The sequence below is a fragment of the Tympanuchus pallidicinctus genome, unplaced genomic scaffold, assembly GCF_026119805.1.
Source record: "Tympanuchus pallidicinctus isolate F22 unplaced genomic scaffold, pur_lepc_1.0 scaffold26, whole genome shotgun sequence".
Lineage (NCBI taxonomy): Eukaryota > Metazoa > Chordata > Aves > Galliformes > Phasianidae > Tympanuchus > Tympanuchus pallidicinctus.
In genome coordinates, this window is record NW_026294743.1 from 11,530,620 (window position 1) to 11,553,169 (window position 22,550).

General features: G+C 45.1%; 2 protein-coding genes across 4 annotated transcripts in view; one reads left to right on the forward strand and one right to left on the reverse strand.

The window, feature by feature from the left end:
* The window catches only part of FNIP2 (folliculin interacting protein 2), a 46,830-nt gene extending 40,927 nt beyond the window's left edge, over positions 1-5,903 (reverse strand). For 2 of the 3 annotated variants that reach the window (XM_052690333.1, XM_052690330.1), the window contains exon 1: positions 5,678-5,903. In XM_052690333.1, coding sequence (XP_052546293.1) covers positions 5,678-5,772 — 95 coding nt within the window. In that variant the 5' untranslated portion in view covers positions 5,773-5,903. Of the gene's footprint in view, positions 1-1,699; positions 1,723-5,677 lie in introns of those variants that run through there. The other variant, XM_052690332.1, reaches the window with a different exon arrangement.
* Positions 5,904-11,950: 6,047 nt separating this feature from the next.
* On the forward strand, positions 11,951-22,422 carry PPID (peptidylprolyl isomerase D). The gene is made up of 10 exons (XM_052690403.1): positions 11,951-12,091; positions 12,565-12,705; positions 12,797-12,903; positions 14,423-14,611; positions 14,723-14,845; positions 15,856-15,962; positions 19,118-19,259; positions 21,420-21,506; positions 21,593-21,635; positions 22,180-22,422. Exons 1-10 carry the CDS (start codon positions 12,007-12,009, stop codon positions 22,266-22,268), a joined length of 1,113 nt encoding a protein of 370 aa, XP_052546363.1. The 5' UTR covers positions 11,951-12,006; the 3' UTR covers positions 22,269-22,422.
* The last annotated feature ends 128 nt before the right edge of the window (positions 22,423-22,550 follow it).

Sequence of the window (22,550 nt, forward strand, 5' to 3'; positions counted from 1 at the left end):
TCAGCATGCTTAATGCTAGCAGAAGCTAGGAGATATTGCACAAGAAGCTTCCTGACTTCATTATAAAATATACTGTAGTAAAGCATGCAGAAATCTAATCGTAAAGTGCTAATATCCAACTCAGCCCTTAGCACCTCTATTAGACAAATATTGACCAGTTGTTTACATAACACACCTAATTTCATTAGCACATCTGAGGCTTCCCCAGCACCTGGGAGGAGAAAAATTGAGCCGCATGACATTTAGATAAGAACACACTGCAGAAAAAGCTCCATACCGATTCGATAATTGCATGACATACATGTAGCACGAGTTTGATTTCAGCACAAGTCATGGAAAGAAAACCATGAGTCAGTTTTAACAACAATAAATGCTTTTTAAAACTCTCATACCTACTAATCACTGCAATTCTAACCACCTCCCCACCATCCAGCACGCATCTTGACCAACATAACCAGAAATATTTTGGCTGCAGTCACATGAAAGCACCAGTACTTGCCCTAATCAGGTCTGGAAAGACAGATCTATAACCAAACTCCCTAAGCCAGCCTTCTCAGTGCCTCAGAAGAATGCATCACCTTGCAGCCTTGCTAAAGCTTGTCTTGTGACCTCAGTCTTGTATATAACGCATGACACTGCTACAAATGTTTGCACAGCTGATGCATGCAAATAGGGCAAATGGAGAGCTGGAAGAAAGGCGGTGAGAACTGTCAGCATGAGGAGAAAGCCAAATGGAGAAGAACCTGAGCCTGAAGGTTAAGAAAACTGGGAGGTAGAAGACACACAGAAGCGGTTCACAACAGGCAAACATGGTGAATTGCCATGTCCAGGCTGGTTAACCACACTGGTGGCAATCACACACTTCATCGCAAGGAAGTGCTTGCAAAGGGACACACCAGCCACATTTGGTGCCCTCACACACAAAATGCCCAACTCAAAGTCCTCCATTTCTCACATACTGCTGCAATCGTACTGCTGAGAAGCCTCACGTGGCACAGAGCGATAATTAGGATAACATAAGAACGTTCTTCTTATGGCACTTTGTCCAAGTGGCATTCAAGACGATGCCGCTCTCCTAATCAAGGGTGCACTTAGTAGAACCAGCAGTTGGCAGATACAGAACAGAACACGCTGCTCTGAAGCTGAGCCTTCCATTCAGGAGCCATCTCTGAACGCTGCTCACGAGCAAAGCAGATTACAGAAGAAAGCAAACGATTGTCAGCATCACAGGGAATCCCTAGCACACAGCTACTACTAACCCAAGGAATTCGCTCTGAAAAAGGAGAAGAAAAAAAGGTCTGAGCTGCTTCAACAGCAGTATCAGAACAAGAGATACATTGCTTCTGTGGGAACAACTACTCCATTTTCTGGCCCACCTGACCCCAGCTATTTTGTCACACCTGAACTCACTTACCTTTCAGAGGGCTGTCACTGAATCACAAGGAGAAGTCATACTACAAATGAGAACTACATCCAGCAGCATCCAAGTAGGGCAACATAACTTAATGACCATAATGTTCCTGTCAAATCTCTGCTACCTTCCATCCTTCTCAACTTTCAATCAAGTTTTTTTGTTACTTCAATAGAGTTTACTGAAGAGTCTACTAAAGCACGCCTACAGCACTTCTTCTGATTTGTCTATGAGTGAATGTCCAATTTTCTACTCTGCACAGTGTGTTGCACAGGTGAGAGCACTCACCTATGCATCCTTTGGCATGAGAACAGCAGAAGTACCCTAAGAATCAGGCCTCAAGGACCTGGTATCCAACTGCACACCAATTTAAGAGCCAAGCGCGTAGGAAACACGTTATTAGCTTGTTAAGCCACACAGTTAAGTTACCTGTAAAACAGAAACAAGATAACCCACTGGTAAAACCTATTTGTTCAGTCAAGCAAGAACATGCCTTTTTATGGGAGCAAATAAAATGACCCAGGTGATCTCTCTCAATGTCAACTGTGGTGTAAAAAGACAACAACAACAACAACCCAACAGGAATGCCACACAGAGGGTTTCTTCTGGCACCCTCAAGAGAGAACAAGAGCAACTCGCAGAGCAAAGCCAGAGGAAACCAAGAGGTTGTTCAGTGATGGCAGCCTCTGGTGGAAGGGAAAGCCACACAGTGTTAAAAGGGAGAACAGCTTTGGTTCCTGCACAGCCCAAAAGCCAGAGGACGTGGGTCTTTGTCTTCCTCCAAAACAGCCCCAGGCTGGAAGTGTGGTTTCCATGTCAAAAGACCATCCTTTCAATCACTTCCTCGCTAAGCTGTTTCTTGGGTGAGACTGCTTGCAATAAATCTCCTTCCGCGGAGCAAACTTCTTAGCTCTCATTAGTGAGGAGAGGCCAAGCCAGAACAGAGGCAATAACGCTGCACCTTAAGGCTCACCTTCAGCCATCAGCAAGCAGGTAAAAGGCCACGGCTTCCTTTAAACCTTCCCACGCCCATGCTCAGCGCCCTGGGCTGCATCTCCCTTCCAATAGGACAGGGCTTTTGTGTTTTTTTCTCCCCCAAATGCTTTTTGTAAAGGGCTCACAATCAGATTTTTAGGGATACTTCCACGCATAAAGATGTACACGCGTGCTCAGTATCTCTACTGCCGCATGGGACGCTCACAAAGCTGCAAGAAGCTTCAAGAGAAACCTAATTAGGCTAGAGGAATTTACAGACGAGTGTCTCATTATAACAAAGAAAGATACAACAAACTGACACGGCTGGCATATGCAAAGCTCACCACTGCTTTCTTTCCTTTTTCAGAGGGTGGAACATCACAAGGCTGGTAATAAGTGCTATGAAATAATGCCTAGTGAGTAGGATCTCGCTGAGCATTTCAGCACTGTGACCAAAGGAATTATTAATATCAACTGCCAGACAAGTGATCTCATACACCAACACTAACAAACTGTTACCAGATAGATATCCTGCAGCTACAACATGACATCCGTTCCATTACAGGCACCAGAAGGAGCAGCTGATATTTAAAGCTGAAGTAAGAGCCTGTTTGCAAGTTTTGAACCCAGCTGAAATAACACATTTTTTTATAGAATCCATGTAAAATAGAATTATTGCCTATTTCACAATGTTTCTTCACAAAACATACAAAATAAATCTTATCAGTGGTTGCAGCACAAAAATTACATATTTTCCAACGAGAGAGCAATCTCAAGTATACGTCCTTTCATTTTTATATCCCTGGATACAGGTGCTTCATAATCAAAAACAGCTACAAACCACACAAAATATGAAACTACTGTGAAATCTCAGCCCTCTGCTTGAGACAGCTTCAATCTTTTGTGTTTGAAAGTACAGCAAAACACTGCTGTGTGGTCTCATCCCAGAGCCAAGCGAGAACTACAAACTGCTGCAAACTGAAGAGCAAGCTATCCACAACAGCTAACCTTCTTAAAGCCACCCAAAACCAACACTAACTTGTTTAGCCCTTGAGACATTCTAGCCTCGACGTAAACTTTGTGGTTATTCAATTAGAAATTCTAGGGGAGGAGGATGCTTTGTTCCTGCCCTAATAGCCGCTCTTCTGCTGCACGTGAACCTGGTAGCACTCCAAAATCTGTACAAACTACTCTAAGTCTATCTTGGAAGGGAAGTCACATTTGATAAGCAAATAAGAAATACGTATCTACACACATGTGCAGATATTTTTACTTAAGGGAAGCAAAAAACCAGTAGTAATGAAGAACAGAAGCTGAAGATGTGTGTTCAAAACTGCTTATAACAAATACAACGTCATGTCACGAGTACCCATCTGCTCCCCAGCTGCTTTTATCTTTTTTGAAGAGAAATCAGATATTCTACAGTTCCACACGCTGCCCTTTCGCCACCTTGTAGTGCCATTATTCTGCAGGGTGGTTCAGGCCAGCACTAAGTCCTGCTATCCTAACAGCACCTCATTAAAGCCTACACCCCGTGTTTACCTCCTTCTCACCCAGCAGGTAAGGGCTGTGTTCCCATTAGCACGCAGTGCAGCCCAGCAGGACTAGATCCACGCAGAGCAATAAAATAATTGGTGCTAAGGACCTGACACCCACACCGTGCATGTTGTGAGGTTGTGTGTTTCAGCAGCAGCCTGCTCCAAGGACTGAACATTCAGTGGTTGGAGCACTTTCTAATTTCACTCAGTCCAACAGGAATGCAGTTTGCACAACGAAGCCACTTAGCTATGGGAGCCAAAGTTCTGTAAGCGGGGACAATTGAGAGGATTTCTTTAAAAGAGTGCTCCTGGTCCAAATTAGAACGTTAATGCTCCTGCAGCCAAGAACCATTTCATGTGGCTCAACATTCAGCTATAGGCACCACAGCTCTCTTTGCTTGTGAGACTGTGCCAGCTCATCTTGGTAAGCAGCATCCAAGGCAGCTTGCTTTTCTCTCCAGAACCAAAGAGAGGAAGCAGCTGTGATGCTCGGTCAAGTTGTAGCTCCAACGAAAGGAAAACAGCACAAGCAGTACTATTCACACACAGGCCTCAAGTCTGGTCCAGTGCCCTCTGCAACAAAGCTTCTCCTCTCATCCAGGGAACATCATAAAATGTACTGAGAGGGAAAAAAAGTTGTCATATGAGGTAAACTTGGGGAGTTATTATCTACAGGAATCTTCTTCAGCAAGTCTGTTCCTGCTTTGGGTGAGGGGCACACATGAAGACACTCAGGCTTTCAGAGTTCTGTAACGATCCAAGGGCCAAGGATACAGATAACCACTGGTCCTACAGATTTACATACAGCAAAACACACACCAAATGCGGAATGCTCTCATTAACTACTAAACTTACTAAAATCCTTGAAAATACAGGCTTGCTATTAGACCAGAAAGCGATCCTGCCTCTCTGCCTCTAACACTGACCAGCACAATATGCTTAACACAGAAGTTACCAAAGGATTAAGACTTCACTTCTACTTCCAATCACATACGGCCATTCAATCAGAAATTAATGTTCAACAGAAAGCCTATTAAGAATGTTGCTTTTAAGATCCACTCATTATAATCCTGCAGGTCACTAAAAGACCACTAGAAAAATGAATTATATATATTGCAGCACATTTGGAAGTTGTGAGAAAGAATTTTAATGCAATATTAACATTAAAAAAAAAAAACAAAAAAAAAAACCGCAAAAAATGTCCCCCCAAAACCTTTAAGATGCCAAAACCTAATCAAGATTCAGGTAGTAAAGGATTTCCTGGGATGGACACTAAAGAGTGATGAGTGCCCACAATAAAATTGTAATTATTACTACTTTTAAGAGCCATGCCATCTACACACCACGAAACCAGTGTGGAATATCTTACCCAGCGAGCAGGAAAAAGAAATATATAGGCCCTAAGCTCATAAGATACTGCAGATAGAAGAAACACAGCTTTTAACAGGGGATACGCTATGCAGGGAAACGTGGGCATTCTCAATGCGTCCAAGGGAAGGAACGGAGCGCCGGGCTCTGATACAAAGCACTCGGTAAGACCGGAGCAAAACAACAGGGCAGGCACGGAAAACATGCCTTCTTTCCAACGGAGAGCCTCGATTAGACCTTACGCGCCGCACACAGCGAGCAGCAGGGCGCTACGGCTGCCCCACATAGCCCAGCCCCGCTCCGTAACAAGAAGGCGGCCAAAGCGCCGGCCCTGCGACCCAGCCGCCCGAACGCCGCTCAACCTCGCGCTCCGCCGCTCCCCTACCTGAAAGCGGGTCCCTCCCCCGGAGCCCGGCCGCTGGGGGCCGCCGCGCCGCCGCCCCTTTTGTTGAAGAGCTTCTGCAGCAGAGTGGGGGCCATGCTGCCGCCCCGCCCCGCCCGCGGCCCCTCGCCGAGCGGCTCAGTTGGCGGAGGGCGGCCGCGGCTTCGTTCGCGCGGAGCCGCCCAGCATCGCGCGGAGGAGGCGAGGGGCGCCGGCGGCCGCCCGTCACCTGACAGCGCCCGCTGCCCACCGGCGGGGACGCGGACGCGGAGGCGCCGCGCCCCACGGAAGGCTCCGATTGGCTGGGCAGCGCGCCAGACCCCGCCCCCAGCGCCGGGAGCCAGCCTTAAAGAGACACGAGCCCCGCGCGGCTGCGTGCGTGCGGGCAGCTCCCGCGGCTGAGCTGTGTTCCGTGCACCACGCGTGTTTTTGTACTCGTGGCAATATGCGGGCGCGCGTGTATGTATAATGCACGTCTATAACGCATCTCTGCGCGTGCGGGCACGTGGGTACGTTTATGCCTTAAGTTATAACCCAAATGCCATTCTGATGTGCCTCTATTTGTGTTTGCCTAATGTGGCTGGTTTCATAGAAATGCAGTGCATCCCAGGCTGGAAGGGCTCCTAAGGGTCATCGAGTCCAACCCTTGGCTCCACCCTGGACACCCAGTATTCCAGCCCTGTGTTTGAGAGAGGTATTCAAATGCTGTTTGAACTCCAGCAGCTCAGGGCCCTGGGCAGCCTGTTCCGTGCCCACCTCCCTCTGCTGAAGAACCTTTCCCTATCCCCCAGCTGCCCCTCCCCTGACAAAGCTCCATGCTGTCTCCCTCAGGCCCTGGGAGCCGAGCTCAGAGCTGTAGCCACCACCAGGCCTCCCCTCAGCCCCCTTTGCTCTGGGCTGAACAAACCGAGGGACCTCAGGTGCTCTTCATACAATTTGCCCTCCACAGTCTTCACCACCTCTGCAGCCCTCCTTTGGATGCTCTCTGATAGCTCTACGTGTGGTCTTGTCCACCAGCAGGACCCTATGTCCACCCAGCCACTAAGAGAACATAAATCCAAACGCTCACCTTTAACCAGCTGAGCAATAGCAAAGTAAAGCAGAATCCCACTCTTCTTCAGTAAACTAGGAGACAGGACATGGAGAATGGCAAGGCAGACGCAGGGCCATCACAAAACCTGACATCACCTCAACATCCAGCAGTGCCAGAAGACACGGACAGCCTGCGCCTTGGAGCCAACTTTCCAGTGTCAGGAGTAGCTGGTGTATCTTTAAAATAAAAGCCAGGAGGTGACAGCCCGCTGGCCTGATCAGGTCCTCCCTCTGAAACATGGCTGAATCTGGAAAACGCTCAGCTGACCACGTCAGAAGGGATCACCATTCCGAAGGTTCTCAGTTGCTTTATCCATGAAACTGAGCCCCCAACGTACTGCTTTTAGGTCTTCATTTCCACCACCATCACCACCTGCACCCAGTCGTTACTGCCAGTCCAACCCATCAAAGAAGGGCAGAAACACGAGGGCACAGCGCCCTGCGAGGGAGTGAGCAGCAGGGTGCAGCTATATGAAATGACAGCCATCGTGGCTGGCAGAGCAGACGATGTCAGCGAGGAGCTGGGCAGCCAGATCCAGAAATAAACACTGCACTGTAATTCTCACAGAACAGTCCTGGGAGACTTCAAGTTGCAAATGCTGTGACTGCCAGCACATCAAGCGGGGCCGCGTCAAAGTGGTGGTGGCCAGTGAGGGAAGAAACGCAGACTGAACCAGTTGGCTTGGAGAGCCCAAAGCCCACATCATGAACACTTCACTGGGTGTTATTTTGGACTGGCTGTAGGCTGCTCCTGTGGCTAGAATGATTGGCGGTGGCTGGAGCGCATCGAATGTGTTTCTGCAACAAAAGGCCTGGTTTAGTTTTATCTGAGAATAATTGTCATAGTCCGTATGCACTACCCCATCCTGAATCGAGCTTGGCTGCAAAGAAGACCTGGCAAAGAAAACACAGTGACTTTTTACTATCCCAGGAGTGCAAAATATGAGCAGATTCAAAAATGCCACACCATCTTCCAGGCAACGACCGTTTACAGCAAGATAGTATTTCCACAGCCCTCACTCTCCTTAGAATACATGAAATAAAAATGTGGCGCAGGAGAATCCAAACCTCATTTACAACATCTCCTAAGGGGCAGGGAGGGCACATTGTGATTGATGAAACTTGGGACGCAAAAGGAGATCGATTCTTAAAAATCTTAGAAAAATATGACACTGCCTTAGAAAGCTGTCAGTACATTCAAAAGATCCACCAAATGCAGGAATATCTGGATGTTTGGGCGTTTCTGTGCTCCACAGACCATAAATCTCTCTGAAGACTCTCTCCTGAAAAGGAACTAGGCTATATAGCCAGCACAAACTGACTTAAAATCCCACTCTCCTACATCAGCCTCGCCGTCGCTGAGCCCCAGATGAAACTTGGAGTTCCATTACAACTGTTTCCTTTCCATCCCTCAGTCCCAAGCATTCCTAAAGCTTCCTTGTGAGAACGAGGCTTTGGAGCGACCACAGAATGAAGCCGGAACATGAAGGTTTTTCCAAAGGCTCACTAACCGAGGATGTTTGGTAATTACTTACTGCTCAGTGATTTGCGCTGCGTGAAGTTTCACAAGGGCAGATTAAATCTTGCTACACTTTGTAAAGCATCAGCTGCATTTTGGATTCGGTAAAATAAATCCAATCTGATTTTTATTGCCGCCGAGGAAAATGTGTTATCCATTAATGTCTAGAATTATTGCCTCTGCATATCGTTATTACTACTGTTTAGCACAGTGAGTCTAAATTACTCTCCACAGAGAACTTTAAAAGCCTATTCCAAAATGCATTCCACTTTTCAGGCAGGGGTAGAGACTGACAGCAACAGAGCGCCTGGGACCGCAGCTCCTGCAAAGCAGCTCCATCATCCTTCACCGAATGGAGCATTATGTAATGTGTGCTGTTGCTGCAGCAACTTTTCCCAGCCTCTGAAAAATGCCACAGAGATGCTGCCTTAATATAGATAAGCAGTTTCTCTCTTTTTTTACATGGAAGAGATAGTCATTTAAAAAGGAAAGTCTAAAGAGAAGCAATAATGTAGGGAAACTGTTTCAAAACCACCAGTAATTATTGATGTATGAAATGTTCAGTTTTTAACAGTCTTCGGTATTAAAAAACAGGAAGATCAGATAAAGGATCTCTTCTCTCAATCACCACAATACAAATATTGAAGTTTGGGAAGAATTGTGTACAGGCTAGAGGTATTTGCAGCCCTTTGTAATCACTCACTGCTTTTACTTACGTATTCTGTCAGGTTTCCTGAAGCAAAGGTACAGAAGTGCCTGAAGAAGTGCCTGTGGATGTTCAGGCACTTGCCTACGACCTGCCTGGTTCCTCCATACAGCAGGACTGTCAGCATTCACAGATTGTGTTTCTCAGCCTCCTGCCTGGGACTTCATCCAAAGCTTAGCAAGAGATTCCCCTACCCTAGATTTTCAAAGTCAAAATCCACTGTGGAACTTCCTATTTGCAGGCTGTGCTCTTGTCTTTAAATCCGTGTCAACGTGCTTCATCTTGGACTCCATCCTACCCACATCATGCTTACTGTATCTTAACAATAGTTATCCTAACTGGATATTTTAATGTCTCTGTGATCAATAGCAACAGTAAATAGCATCATACACTTACATGGAATTACAGTACCATACAGGACATACATATGTACCAAAAGAGAGAGCACAGAGCCCAGCTACAGAGTTAATGTCCCACCCCAGCACATGGACACCAGCACCCAGAGGGCAGCCTACACTCCGCTGCACCTCTCCTTCATCCCAGCCCTGCCTTGTACCACTAACAGCAGCCATGGCGATGCTGCTGTGCCTCTACACATCCCAAGGTCCTGTGTGATGCCCTGCTTGGTCATGTCTACAGCATGCACTAAGCAGAGGTAAAATAGCAATTAAAAAGCGTTCCTATTTTTGCCTGGTTCTTAACTAAATGATGTGAAAGTCAGTGACCAGTACCTGCCTGACTTCTCTTTCAATTTCTGGCATCTCAGTGCTGCAGACACTTTGCTTATTAAAGCATGGTGAGGCAAGAACATAGGATTCTTTCTTTGGTTACTGTTGTGTTTTAATTCAGCTGAGAAGAATCCCAAGCACAGATACAGATGGGGCAGAGAGTAGCTTGAGAGCAACCCTGCAGAGGATTTGGGGGGATGTCGGTTGATGAAAAATTCTATGTGAGCCAACAAAGCATGCTTGCAGCCCACAAGGCCAACTGTATCCTGGGGTTGCATCAAGAGAAGACCAGCAGGTTGAGGGAAGTGATTCTGTACCTCTGCTCTGCTCTCGTGAGAACCCATCTGGAGTACTGTGTCCAGTTCTGGGTTCCCCAGCACAAAAAGGACATGGAGATGTTGGAGCAGGTCCAGAGGATGGCCATGAAGATGATCAGAGGGCTGGAGCACCTCCATTATGAGCACAGGCTGAGAGAGCTGAGGGTCTTCAGTCTGGAGAAGAAAAGGCTTTGGAGAATGTTATAGTGGCCTTCCAGGACCTGAGAGAGGCCTACAGGAAAGATGGGGAGGGCTGTGTGTGTGCTTCAGCTGCCTGTCAGCTGGTTACAGTGTAAGCAGGTGAGAAACCATTAGCCTTACACAAACTGATATGGCTGTTAGCATCCCTAGCCAAGGCATTTCTGTGCCGAGCTGAAGCATTCCTCTATGGGGAGGTTCTTAAGAGCTTCTGTTTTCAAATACAATATGGAGGCAAAAAACAAAAAACAAAAATGAAAACAAACAAACAAAAAAACCCAAACCAATAACCCAAACAAATAATAACCAGAACTCTTACTGTGAACATGCACGTGTTTGTCAACCTACGCAATCGTAAGCAATCCTAATTTTACAGGTTGTTCTGTGGAGCAGCATTTGCCAGGTTCCACTGTAACAGGACACGCTTGCTCACGGTGTCTGTCAACACAGCACAAGAACATCGCTCTGAAAAGTCTTGTCAGAAGTCACACTGCACGTTTTGTTTTACAGTCTGTCCCAGGCTACACACCGATACCTGGAGAGGTACTCACTTGGCTCATGTACTTTCCAGTCTCCTCTAATGACTCAGAAAAGGTTGCTTCAATTCCCTCCTGTTCAGCTCACATCTCAAAATGAGCAGAGCAGTATTTGTTTTCCCTTAATCTTTCTCTTGCCTTTAGCTCAGACACAGCTGGTGGATTGCAAGCTGCTTGGGACACGGATTGCCTCTAAAGTACATTGCACGTGGGGACTTCTGAGCAACTACTGTAATACGAATTACTAATCTGGAGTATAAACTGTTCCAGCTTGGCCAGGAACATGGTTGCAGCAGTGTGTGAGCCTGCTGCTGGAGGAATGAATCACTGCTTCTTCCCGAATGCAAGCTGCCAGCAGCTCTTGTGGAGGACACACACACAGCGCACTTCACTCTGACATCTGCCAAAGACTACCGTCCTCACGGCTTGACCATTCCACCTGGGTGATATTGTTAGTCCTGCCTCTCTGCACCTCGCCTATGCGAAGTGTAATGACGAAGGAATCCAGCCTGCGCCCTGATGCCTGCTGACCTGCACGTGGCTCACGGCGCTGGTGGCCTCTGACACTGGGGCATGTGAAATCCCTGACACAGCTGCACGGCCTGGCTCAGAGAACAGAATGCTTTCGCGTGGTTCCACTAATTCCTCGCTAAGTGCTCCCAGATGCTGCCTGGATGACTTTTCCTTCTGTCCAGGCTTCCCAGATGTGACACACAAGAGCACTTGGTGCCGATCACCTCCAACCGACATCTGCACGGCGGCTGTGGGAACCATCAGCGCGCAGCGTAGGTCCTGCAGGGTTATTAATATCAGGGCTACCGCATTTCTCCTTTCGGGCCGGGAATCAGGCTGTGAGGAGAGTCTGCCTTTCCTGGTGGCTTCCGCAGCCCCCGTCCAACACTGGTGGCTGGGAGGGATGGTTTGCCTCAAACACGAATGGCTGAGAGAGACGGTCTGCTACAGAGCGCCTATTGCGATAGTCACGATTTGAGAAGGATTTTGCTCTCAGACCTTTCAGTCAGCGTTTCCAACCATTTCTGACCGTAAACCCACGCTAAATTAGGGAACCTCCCTCCCCCTCTCCCCGCGCACCCACACAGCAGCACAGCGCTCCCCAGCCCCCGCGGCCGCCACTCGTCGCACTGTCGCCGGTGGGCGGAGCGGGCCGCGGCCCCGCGGCGGCCGGAACGGGGGGAGCAGCGGGCGGAGCCAGAGCGAACGGCGGGCGGCTGCAGAATGTCGCACCCGTCCCCTGCGGAGCGGCCCGGCAACCCTCGCAACCCCCGCGCCTTCTTCGATGTAGACATCGGGGGAGAGCGAGGTGGGCGCGGCGGGCGCGGAGCGTTCGGGACGTGCGCGAGCGCTGCGGAGCCGGGGAGCGGGCTCGTCTCGGAGCGAGGAGGGGATCGGAGCGGCGCGGGGGAATCGCACGGCGGGGTGGTGGGCTCCTCGCCGTTCGTGCCTTGCCGGAATCGATAAGCCGGGGGGGGGGACGGGCAGAAAGGCAACATGGCAGCCGCGCCGGAGCCGAGCGAGAGCGGGGCGGTGCCGCGTGCGTGGCCCCGCGCGCCTCCACGTGCGGCGCGGCCGCCATCAGCCGCCATCAGCGTGGGACGGCGGGAACCTCGGCCGTGCCTCGGCAGCCCCTGTGCCGGCCATTTGCGACGTGTGACGGCGGTCAAAATGAAAGCAGGCCCTTCTGAAACGTTTGATTCCCTTTGCCCTGCGGTACGCGGTGCAGCACCGTCCCGAGGCAGGACTGACGCGTTAATCGTGTTCTCTCCGTCCTTCCAGTCGGACGAATCGTCTTTGAGTTGTTTGCCGACATCGTACCTAAAACTGCCGAAAATTTCCGCGCGTTATGTACGGGAGAGAAAGGAACGGGGCCGACAACCGGAAAACCCCTCCATTACAAAGGGTGCCCTTTCCATAGAAGTAAGTCGTCTGAAGTTCCCATAAGCATCGATCTTTGTGCCTTTCCTGACTTGCTGCTATAATAAACAATAAAAATCATTTTCTTTTGCAGTAATTAAACAGTTCATGGTCCAGGGTGGAGATTTCTCAAATCAAAATGGCACAGGTGGAGAAAGTATATACGGCGAAAAATTTGAAGATGAAAACTTTCATTATAAGGTACTCTATTGGAAAGTGTAATTTCATTCGGTTTGTGGATTTCCAGCGGTGTTTAGCTGTCCTGCTATGTGAGACCCCACCACAGCAGCAACTGAACAGTTGGCAGGCATCGCTGTCCAGTGGTTGGAACAAGCCCCCAGTGCAGTTCCATCAGTTACAGCCGTGGGATGTTCGCTTAAGTCCAACGTTTCCTCTGCTGGTGCCCCAGCACTGCTGCACTAAGGTTATCTGGCTTAAACGTTGGGCCTTGTGGGAGGACTGCGTAGCACTCTGATGAAGGACATCTTTCGGCATCACTGCTTTCTTGTAATCTGGGGATGATTTTGAATGGAGTGAAAACAAGCCCTGCTTCTGTGCTTCTGTAGCCAAAGTTATCAGTGTGTCAGTGATAAGCTGGAGAGCTCATTGGGTCTGGTACAGCATTTGTTTCCCAGTCTCCTCATTGTGGGTTGCTTGACAAAGTCTGTTAGGATTTTAGTTGGAGTTAACTTGCCTCTACAGAAATTCACTGGACAGTGCACTTAGTATCTAGCAATCCTGAACAGCATCTTCAAACCACTGCCTGGCCAACAGTCGGCTGCTTTTGTTCATGCTGGACAACCCAGCTGCTATCTTTTTGATTTTGTTGTATTTGTATAGTTAACCTGTGAACTGGAATCATTTGCAAGACTTGGTCAGTGGCAAGCTTACCAAGCCTGACTACTCCCAGAAGGTTATTTTTGTGTTACGTCTCCAGCTAATGGCTGTGTCACTGTGCAAGTCTCCCCTTTTGCAGTCGTGAAGCCCATGTTATTGTGCCAGAGTTTGCAAGCTGAGGATCTGTCACAGTCTGATTTTTCCAGACTTTTCACTTGCTTTGCAAGCATACCAAATGAAAGCTGGAACCATCATGGCACAGCCACTTTATCTGCATTGTTTTTCCAAACAAGAAAACGCGTGCATTTTAAGATGAAGTTATTAAGAGTTTTGTTGATAAGCAGGACTCTTTGTGGGACTGATGCTGAGACTTGGCCCCAAACAAAATGGAGTTGTGTGGAAATGTTCTGAAGGTCAGAGCCACCACACGTCCATCTGAAACTTCCTGACGTGCTCTGAGTCTTTACAGACAAAATGTGCATGCGTAACGCATCGCCAGAGCTTACTGTTGGCTTTTTGTATGTTAGGCATTTAGCAATGCCCAGTGTTAGTTCTAATTTAAAAAAAAAAAACAACAAAAAATCAAGGTGAGACATTCACATCTCTGTTCCAATTCGGTGGGGTGCACTGACTGTACAAGAAGCAGACAAGAAATGTTAAGAGCCTCAAGTCACGTGCGAGTGGCTCTGCTTGCTGGAACAGTGGGTGGCAAGTAGAGAAGCAGGACTGGGTGTTGGCCCCCTTTGGCCATGATAAGTAAGATTAGCAGCCAACTGAGTGTAACTGATTTACCTTATTGTGTCTGTGCTTGCGACATATATTACAGTGATTTTGTATATGTTGGTTGTGACATATTGTTTTTGTTTTTTTCTTTCAAATGCAGCACGATAAACCAGGGCTGCTGAGCATGGCCAATGCAGGACCTGGTACTAATGGCTCCCAGTTCTTTATTACAACAGTGCCCACTTCACACCTGGATGGTAAACACGTGGTCTTCGGCCAAGTGATCAAAGGAATGGGTGTTGTAAAGATACTAGAAAACATTGAAGTAAATGGAGAAAATCCTGCTAAGGTAAGCAAAATCTAAGGCAACTAGGGATGAGATGGAGCTTTTTTGAGGGTGGGAGGGGACGGAGCTGTTTTAATAAGCAAAACTGTTATTGACAGTTTTTTTCTTTCCCAGCTGTGTGTCATTGCAGAATGTGGAGAGCTAAAGGAGGGAGATGACTGGGGAATTGTTCCCCAGGATGGTTCAGGAGACGCTTATCCAGATTTTCCAGAAGACTCAGATGTAGACTTAAAGGATGTAAGTATTTTTCTTTCAAGCTACTTATTTTACAGAGTGCAAGACCTGTAAGTACTCCGAGCTACATGGTGTCTGCAGTGGCATTCACTCAGCCTTTATTTCTAATAATCAGGATCCTGACTGACTGGTAATGTCCACTTTCAGGACAGTGAATGCTGGGGAAGGAAACTGCTATCTCTTTATTCAGTGCTAATTACAATTGATTTTTTTTTTCCCAGTAACTAACAGCACAATATTGCACTTATTTCTTCTTCTGTTCATTTCTTTTTACTCATTTTTTGCTTGTGCTGTAGCGGCAAGTTGTAATTACTAGATTTCCAGCCAAGAGACAACTAACTTAACATCATACATATGCACTTTATGCAGCTTTTAAAATATCCACCCTTAAAATGTTGCCTTACAAAAAATAGCAAAGGACCAAGCCTTACAAATATTTTTAGTATATAGTAGCTAGGTGCTGCTATACACTTGAAGTATGTGCCACACTGGAAAAATAGAAATGATGGATTTGATGCACACAGGCACTTTTCTCATTCCATAGAAGTTTGAAGTGTTTTGAGAAAAATAAATGAAATGTGTGTTGGTAGAACTTTTAGTTTAGAATGTGCAGAGTTCAGGTGCCATTTTCAGAGACAGAAGGTGAAATATCCTTGCAAATAAAGCTGTCTTTGATGAGTGCTTTGATTTTAGAGATATAATTCTTTCTATGAATAACGATCAACGCTGCTCTATAGAGCATGTAGGGGAAGGTTGAACTGCTGTGTTATCTCTGGTGTTTTCTCCTTTACGCTGTAGAAAACCCATTACGAGTTTAATCTTTCTACTGCATACCATAAAGTAGAGAATATTACAGGAGTGGTTTGAAGCTAGGATTGATCTAAAACTGAAATACTTCTGAGAGTTCATAGGAGTCTGTGAAAGAGAATGGACACGGAATCCTACTGTTAAAAATTAGGTAAGCCAAGACTATTTTCACAACAAATTTATCTGTTATATTTTCCATCTATTAGGTTGACAAGATTGTGGCCATAGCAGAAGACATAAAGAATATAGGAAATACTTTCTTCAAATCGCAGAATTGGGCAGTGGCAGCTAAAAAGTATAGTAAAAGTTTACGGTAAGGCTATCATCCTTAAATGAGGTAGTTCCTGTAATCCAAATCAGTATTGCTATCAAGCAATTGTATGTGCATTTAAAAAATGCGTGGTGCTCTGCTTTTTTTGTTGTTGTTGTTCTAAACAATAACTTTCAGAGCTTGGAAGACATTTGGTGGAGTTTTAGCTACTTGCTCATGTAGATCTTCTGCTTACTGCTAGGTGAGAGCTATAGGCAATAAGCATTGTTTAGAATTGGCTAAATGTTCCTCTGTTAATGCTCCTGCTGAGCTGGTGCATACCTAAGAAGAGAAGTGCGATAGTATACTGGGTGTTCAGAACAGAAAAGAGGGAGGGAGGTAGTGTTGATCTGCCAGAGTGGAGAAAGGCTCTACACAGGGACCTGGATAGACTAGATCAATGGGCCAAGGTAAACTGGATCAATGCAACTGGTCTTGCATTTTGGTCACAACAATCCCAGGCAAACCCTACAGGCTTGGGGAAGAATAGCTGGAAAGCTGCCTGATGGAAAGGGACCTTGTTGTACTGCTGGACAGTGGGCTGAATGTGAGCCAGCAGTGTGCCCAGGTGGCCAAGGCCAATGGCATCGTGGCTTGGATCAGGAATGGAGTGGTGAGCAGGACCAGGGAAGTCATCCTGCCCTGTACTCAGCACTGGTGAGGCCTCACCTCGAGCGCTGTGTTCAGTTTTGGGCACCTGAGTACAGAAAGGACATGGAGGTGCTGGAGCAGGTCCAGAGAAGGGCAACAGGGCTGGGGAAGGGCTTGGAGAATATGGCCTGTGAGGAGAGACTGAAGGAACTGGGGCTGTTCAGTCTGGGGAAAAGGAGGCTGAGGGGAGACATTATTGCTCTCTTGCAATACCTGAAGGGTGCCTACAGGGATAGCGGGTTTGGTCTCTTCTCACTGGTGACAGGACAAAGGGAAATGGCCAGAGTAAGTTTAGGTTGGATATCAGGAAAACCTTTACAGAAAGGGTTGTGAAGCACTGAAATGGGCTCCACAGGGAGGTGGTTGAGTCCCCATCCCTGAATGTGTTTAAGAACTGTTTGGATGCGGTGCTCAGGGACATGATTTAGCAGAGGGCTGTTAGAGTTGGGGTAGGATGGTTGGGTTGTGGTTGGATTTGATGTTCTTTAAGGTCTTTTCCAACCTGAGCTATTCTATGATTCTATAAAAAAAAAAAAAAGGGAGATACTTCTCAGATTTCTAATAATCAGTAGGTTTAGGAGATTGCCATGTTCAAGACAGGACGCTCCCTAACATGATGCTCTATTTGCTACTGTTTTTTATTTTGAGGCACCATGCCATCATCCTGACTCCAGGTATAAATCAGACTTGCCTTCAAAATCATAACCTTCGTGGTTCTGTTCCCATTCTGCTCCTTTATCATGATATTAGTTTCATTTCAATGGTTCTCCCAGTAACTTTATACTGGCCTTCAACTTGCTTTATAATCACTGGTTTATCAGCAGTAACATCAGTAAAAGAAATTGTGTTCAGGAACACTTAATGCTGTGTTTTAAATTACTAGATTTCATACAAGTGATGTCTTCCTGAAGCATAAAAATTCATCTTTTAATTATAGATAATAACTCAAGATGCAATTTCTGGTGTCAAGAATCTTTTCACACTTCAGTAGCAAATGTGAAATAACTGATTGACACAGAAACTTTCTAGAAATCATAAAGAAAAAAGGCTGGAATGAGCCTTAAGGAACTTTGCGTTTTAACCAACTATTCTAAGAAAAGTAACAGGTATAATTATGCCATCGCTCACATTTAGTTGTCATGCCAACATGAACACATCTGACAAAGGCTCTTTCAGTCTGTGTAGACCTCTTTTTGATACTAATTATTTATCCTAGTGAATAGAAAGCAGCTTCTCTAACAAGACGTATCTGTTCTACCCATAAAGAAGAGCTGGAACCTGTTTTCATACTTGAGTGGACATGCCCCACAGTTCTGTCATAAAGTCTCATACTTTAGGTAGTATGGAATAGTTCTGACAGCTCTCACCAGAGGCAGCTCCCTTGTCTTAGTTACAACTCACCTAGCAAACAACAACAGCATCTGGCAGCGATGCTTTAAAAGCAGCCTTGCGTTGTGTGTTCTTTCTTAGATTCCATTCTAACCTCCAGTTCTTCATTTTCCCATCTTAATGATGCTTAACCAGTTGTTTTTAATGTAAGAATTCACAGGTTTTCATGCAAATGTATTATTCCCTCGTTTCCCTTCATACTGAGCTTAGAGATTTATTTGACTTGAGAGATCTAATTTTGTTTCTGGAGTGGCTGTGGTCTTTCATGCTTTAGTGTGATGTCTAGATCCCATAGGTGTACTCTATTTGCTTTGAACATACTAATTTACTTATTGTTTTCCACTGCTTTTGCACCTTTGTTCTCTCTCCTGGCTTCATATCTTGCATGATGCACAGCAAACAGACAAATCAACGTGTCTCATTTGTATTTTAAACATGGCTTATTTCTATACTCCAAAATGATCTACAAACCATCTACTACTCAAAAGAGAGGAATACAAAACTGAAATTGCATTGGCACTAATCTGCAAAGATTGAACACATGGCGCAATTAAAACATGAGTGTCTGCAAACATGATTTTGGTCAACTGGCTTTGTGTATTTTGAAACCAAAAGTTCTGTCAGTAGGTCATTGAAAGAGTCAGAACTTTTGTATCCACAACAGACCTTTGACATTTGAAACAAAACCTGCCAGCATTGGCACATTGTAAATTGAGTAAAAGAAAATACAACTTACCTGCCAGTTCACCTGTGATAGACACAGGTAAGCAATATGGTCGTTGGGCATAAACAGTCACAGAGATAAATTCTAGTGGTTTAGTGCCATCTAAACAGTCTTTTCTAAGAAAAAAAAAAAAAAAAAGATACTGTTAGTACAGCGTGGGGACAGGAGCACGTTCCTCTTGTCTTCTTACAGTCACATGTAATTTCACCTTTTGTTAGGATAAGTCTCATATATTGTGGTGCAAAAATATTTGTAATAATGGAGTGGCAACTGCATTAAAAACGCCACTTTAGAGAAGGCAGCTGGTGCCTAACTGTGGAAAGTTAGCTGAGGGCAGAACAAAACTGAAGCCGCAACAGTAACGCGTGTTCTTTGTGAACCTGTTTTTCTCCAGGTATGTAGAAGCTTCTGAAGCGGTGGCAGAGGAGGGAGACAAGCCAAAGCTGAAGACCATCGGGTTAAGCTGTGTCTTAAACATTGGCGCTTGTAAACTGAAACTGTCCGATTGGCAGGGAGCCATTGAAAGTTGTTCAGAGGTAAAATTAGCATTGAGTAATTTGATTAACGATTAGCCTGTGGAGAGAGTGGAGACTGAAACCGCAGTGCTTTTTTAAAGAGTCTCATGACAACACCCTGCTCTGACAACAAAGCAAAAGGCAGATGGTGAAATTACTACTGAGTCTCTAGCATTGGTCCTTTCAGAGAGGTTTTGAAATGTAAATGACTTACTAGCAACAAGCGGAAGAGGGCTGTTACTTACTGCCAGGAAAAAACACATGGGGGTTGTCGGTTTTGTTCCCTACAACAGAGCTAATGTTTATAGTATAAAGAGTTTCATTGTCCACGATGAAAAAAATTCTATTTTTTAGAAGATTATGAGCAAACGATTGTTTGAAGATTCAGCAGGCTTGTATTTTATTCCTTGAAGTTAGCTTTCTAACTAACTAAACCCCTCTTCCTGGGTTTAGTGATGAAATTGCTGAATGGGAAGAAAGAAGGAAGGAAACAAATAGAAATATTGAAAAAACAGAATTAGAGGCAAGAAAAAAGAAAACAGGGAAACAGAACTGAGTACATATCAATAAACTTGAAATAATTCATCTAACTCTGAAATGTTGGAAAGCAAACAGCCAAAAGCAAACGAGTATTAGAACACTTATCTGTTAGTAGAGGATCATAAGGAGCATCCAGTAGGGCTACCTGCTGAAAGCAGGAGTCTCAGCTCATCTACACTGAAGTGTTTTTGAAGAGCTGGCTCTCTTCTGCCTGCTGATGGCCTTCTGCAGAATTTTCACAACTGGCTATTCAGGATGGACAGATGGAAGAAATCAAGTGTAATATGGCATCCGTCCTCCAGAAAGTGATAAAAATCAAAATAGCATGTGTTAGTTATACAAATTATAAACCACGATACTTGCAAGTCTCAAAAATACATATATATGTACTTATGATTGCAAAACTGCTGAAGGCAGCTCCATAACTAGAGTAGCTATCTGTAACGTAGTTTTGGTGTCATAACAAATGTAAATCAGTATTTTAATCAGAACAGCAGTTTTCTACAGCTAGTAGAGTTCAAGGAATTGTTAATGAGAAATTAAGCAGTTCTAGTTAGGATTTCTTGCGGCCAAAAGTTTCTTGAATAACCAATCTGTTTGGCCCAAATAACATTACAAAGAGCCAAACCTGTTGATACAAACCTTGCCTTACATGAGCTGTAAGTTACAAATAAGGAATGCTACATTCATATACGTGGGGCAGGCACCTCGTTTCTTGAGCTCAGGACTCCAAAGACTTCTAGGCTTTCAGCAGACAGATCACGATGGACTTCCAGAACAATACTTACTTTATAGGAAGAGCTGATGCTGAAGGGATTGGAAATACATCTGGATACTGCTCCTATTGTCTAGATTTCCTAATGAGTTTAAAGTTAATAAGACTAATAAAGCCCCACATTTACACAAAGATTTCCTCTAAATCAGAAAAAGCTGTATTTTCAAAAAGGTACAACAGAATTACCTTTGTAGTAAGAAAACAGCACTGATTTTCACAGGCAAGAAAATAAAGCTCTTAAAGAATGGAAGTAGCCTAATTAAGTGAAGCACTTTAACAAATAGTGATAAACAAGTGGAACAATGTCTTCATCATTTTATTTCCTGTTTTGATGCTGTCATGTATGTCAGCTGGAACGTGCTTATCAATGAAACCATCCAGCTCAGCAAAGGTCCAGAGACTAGACAAGGTTCCTGCATCGTATGATTGTATGCATCTTTTTGTCATCTAGTGAAAAGCTTTTTCACCAAAGGATAGGAACAAAATTCTGTTTTACTTACGATAGCATTTTTCAGTTTTGTGTGTGGAGGAAGGAGCTGTAATATAGAGTTGTACACTGAGCCTCAGGCTTAGGATAGTTTGAACTGCAGCAGCACCTTGACAGCTGTACAGATGCAGTTCCATTTTATCTTAATGCATGCTGGTCCTTGACTAAAGCCTGCTCGTGGTACAGCAGCAGTAGAACTGATTAGATAGCTATTGAGCCTGTTACATTCTAGTGCTTTTTTTTTTTTCTCCTGGTAATCTCTGAAAGCCTACCCTCAAATCAAATAGGGAGATTGTCTACTGGTGGGAACGGTGCCATTTGTAGGGGTGAGAGCTGTGAAGTGCTGCATGTTAACGTGACAACTTTGTTAAATCCACAGGCTCTTCAAATAGATCCAGCGAATACTAAAGCTCTCTACAGACGGGCTCAAGGATGGCAGGGAATAAAAGATCTCGATCAGGCACTGGTAATGATCACAGTATTTAATAATAATTATTATTTTAATATAAACATTGAATCAGAACATTCATTTACATTTCTCTTTCTATTAAGGCTGATCTTAAAAAGGCTCACGAAATCGCCCCTGAGGACAAAGGTAAAAATAAAGCTGTTTCTTACAGATTCCTTATTTGAAGAATGTAACAAAGGGTAGTACTTACATAGAAAACCATACCACTGTGATGGCTGAAATGGAGGCGCCTACAGGCTGCTGAAACTTAAAATGCCACTGTGTTAAGCACAGATCTGCTGACATGGAAACATGCTCTTGTACAGCACTGATGCTTCTGGCGCCCTGCACAACCTGCTTATGTAGGTACAGAGGTCAACAGCACAGCTCAAAGTGGTCTTAGTGACCCCCAGGTTGCAGTAACATCTAATAGGAAAAGATTTTTACATCATAAATCCAGTATGCATATCAACAGTGTGCTTCTTACACCCTTCTCTACCTGTTACCTTAGCAGGTGAAACAAAGCGTGGGACAGAGTGTGTTTGCTGTTAGTATCTGACCTAATAGAAAATGAAATGCAGTGCTAGTGTATAAAGTAGTATTTGCAGCACTGAGATCTGGTCTTGACATACTGAGAAACCTAATGTAAAGACATTGCTATAACCGTGCCATGGATTTTCTTTTCAAACAGCTATCCAGACAGAAACACTCAAAATCAAACAGAAGATAAAAGCTCAAAAGGAGAAAGAGAAGGCAGCTTATGCTAAAATGTTTGCTTGATTTTTTTATTCCTAAATGTTGAATTCTATGCACTAACTCATGCAAAAGGCTAAACAGAGCTGTAAGTAAGTGTTCCTTCTTTCGTTTGCCCTGTACTGCAGTTCTGTGTTTACAACTTACAAGTCGAATAATAAAGACATTGGTCAAAGGTCAAGTGTTGTTCTTTTAAGCTGTAAATAACTCGTGTTTGGTGATTCAGATACATTGTTAATGCATTAAAGCAGCAGTGGTGTTTCTATGGCTTAATGGTGCTTCCTAAGAAGTCTCCTTTACCACTGATGC

Excerpts from the sequence above, each read along its gene's own strand:
- PPID (XM_052690403.1), top strand. The coding sequence starts at position 12,007 with ATGTCGCACCCGTCCCCTGCGGAGCGGCCCGGCAACCCTCGCAACCCC. Across the intron at positions 12,092-12,564 it reads AGACATCGGGGGAGAGCGAG|TCGGACGAATCGTCTTTGAG; the intron begins GTGGGCGCGGCG and ends CCGTCCTTCCAG. Across the intron at positions 19,260-21,419 it reads CCATTGAAAGTTGTTCAGAG|GCTCTTCAAATAGATCCAGC; the intron begins GTAAAATTAGCA and ends TTAAATCCACAG.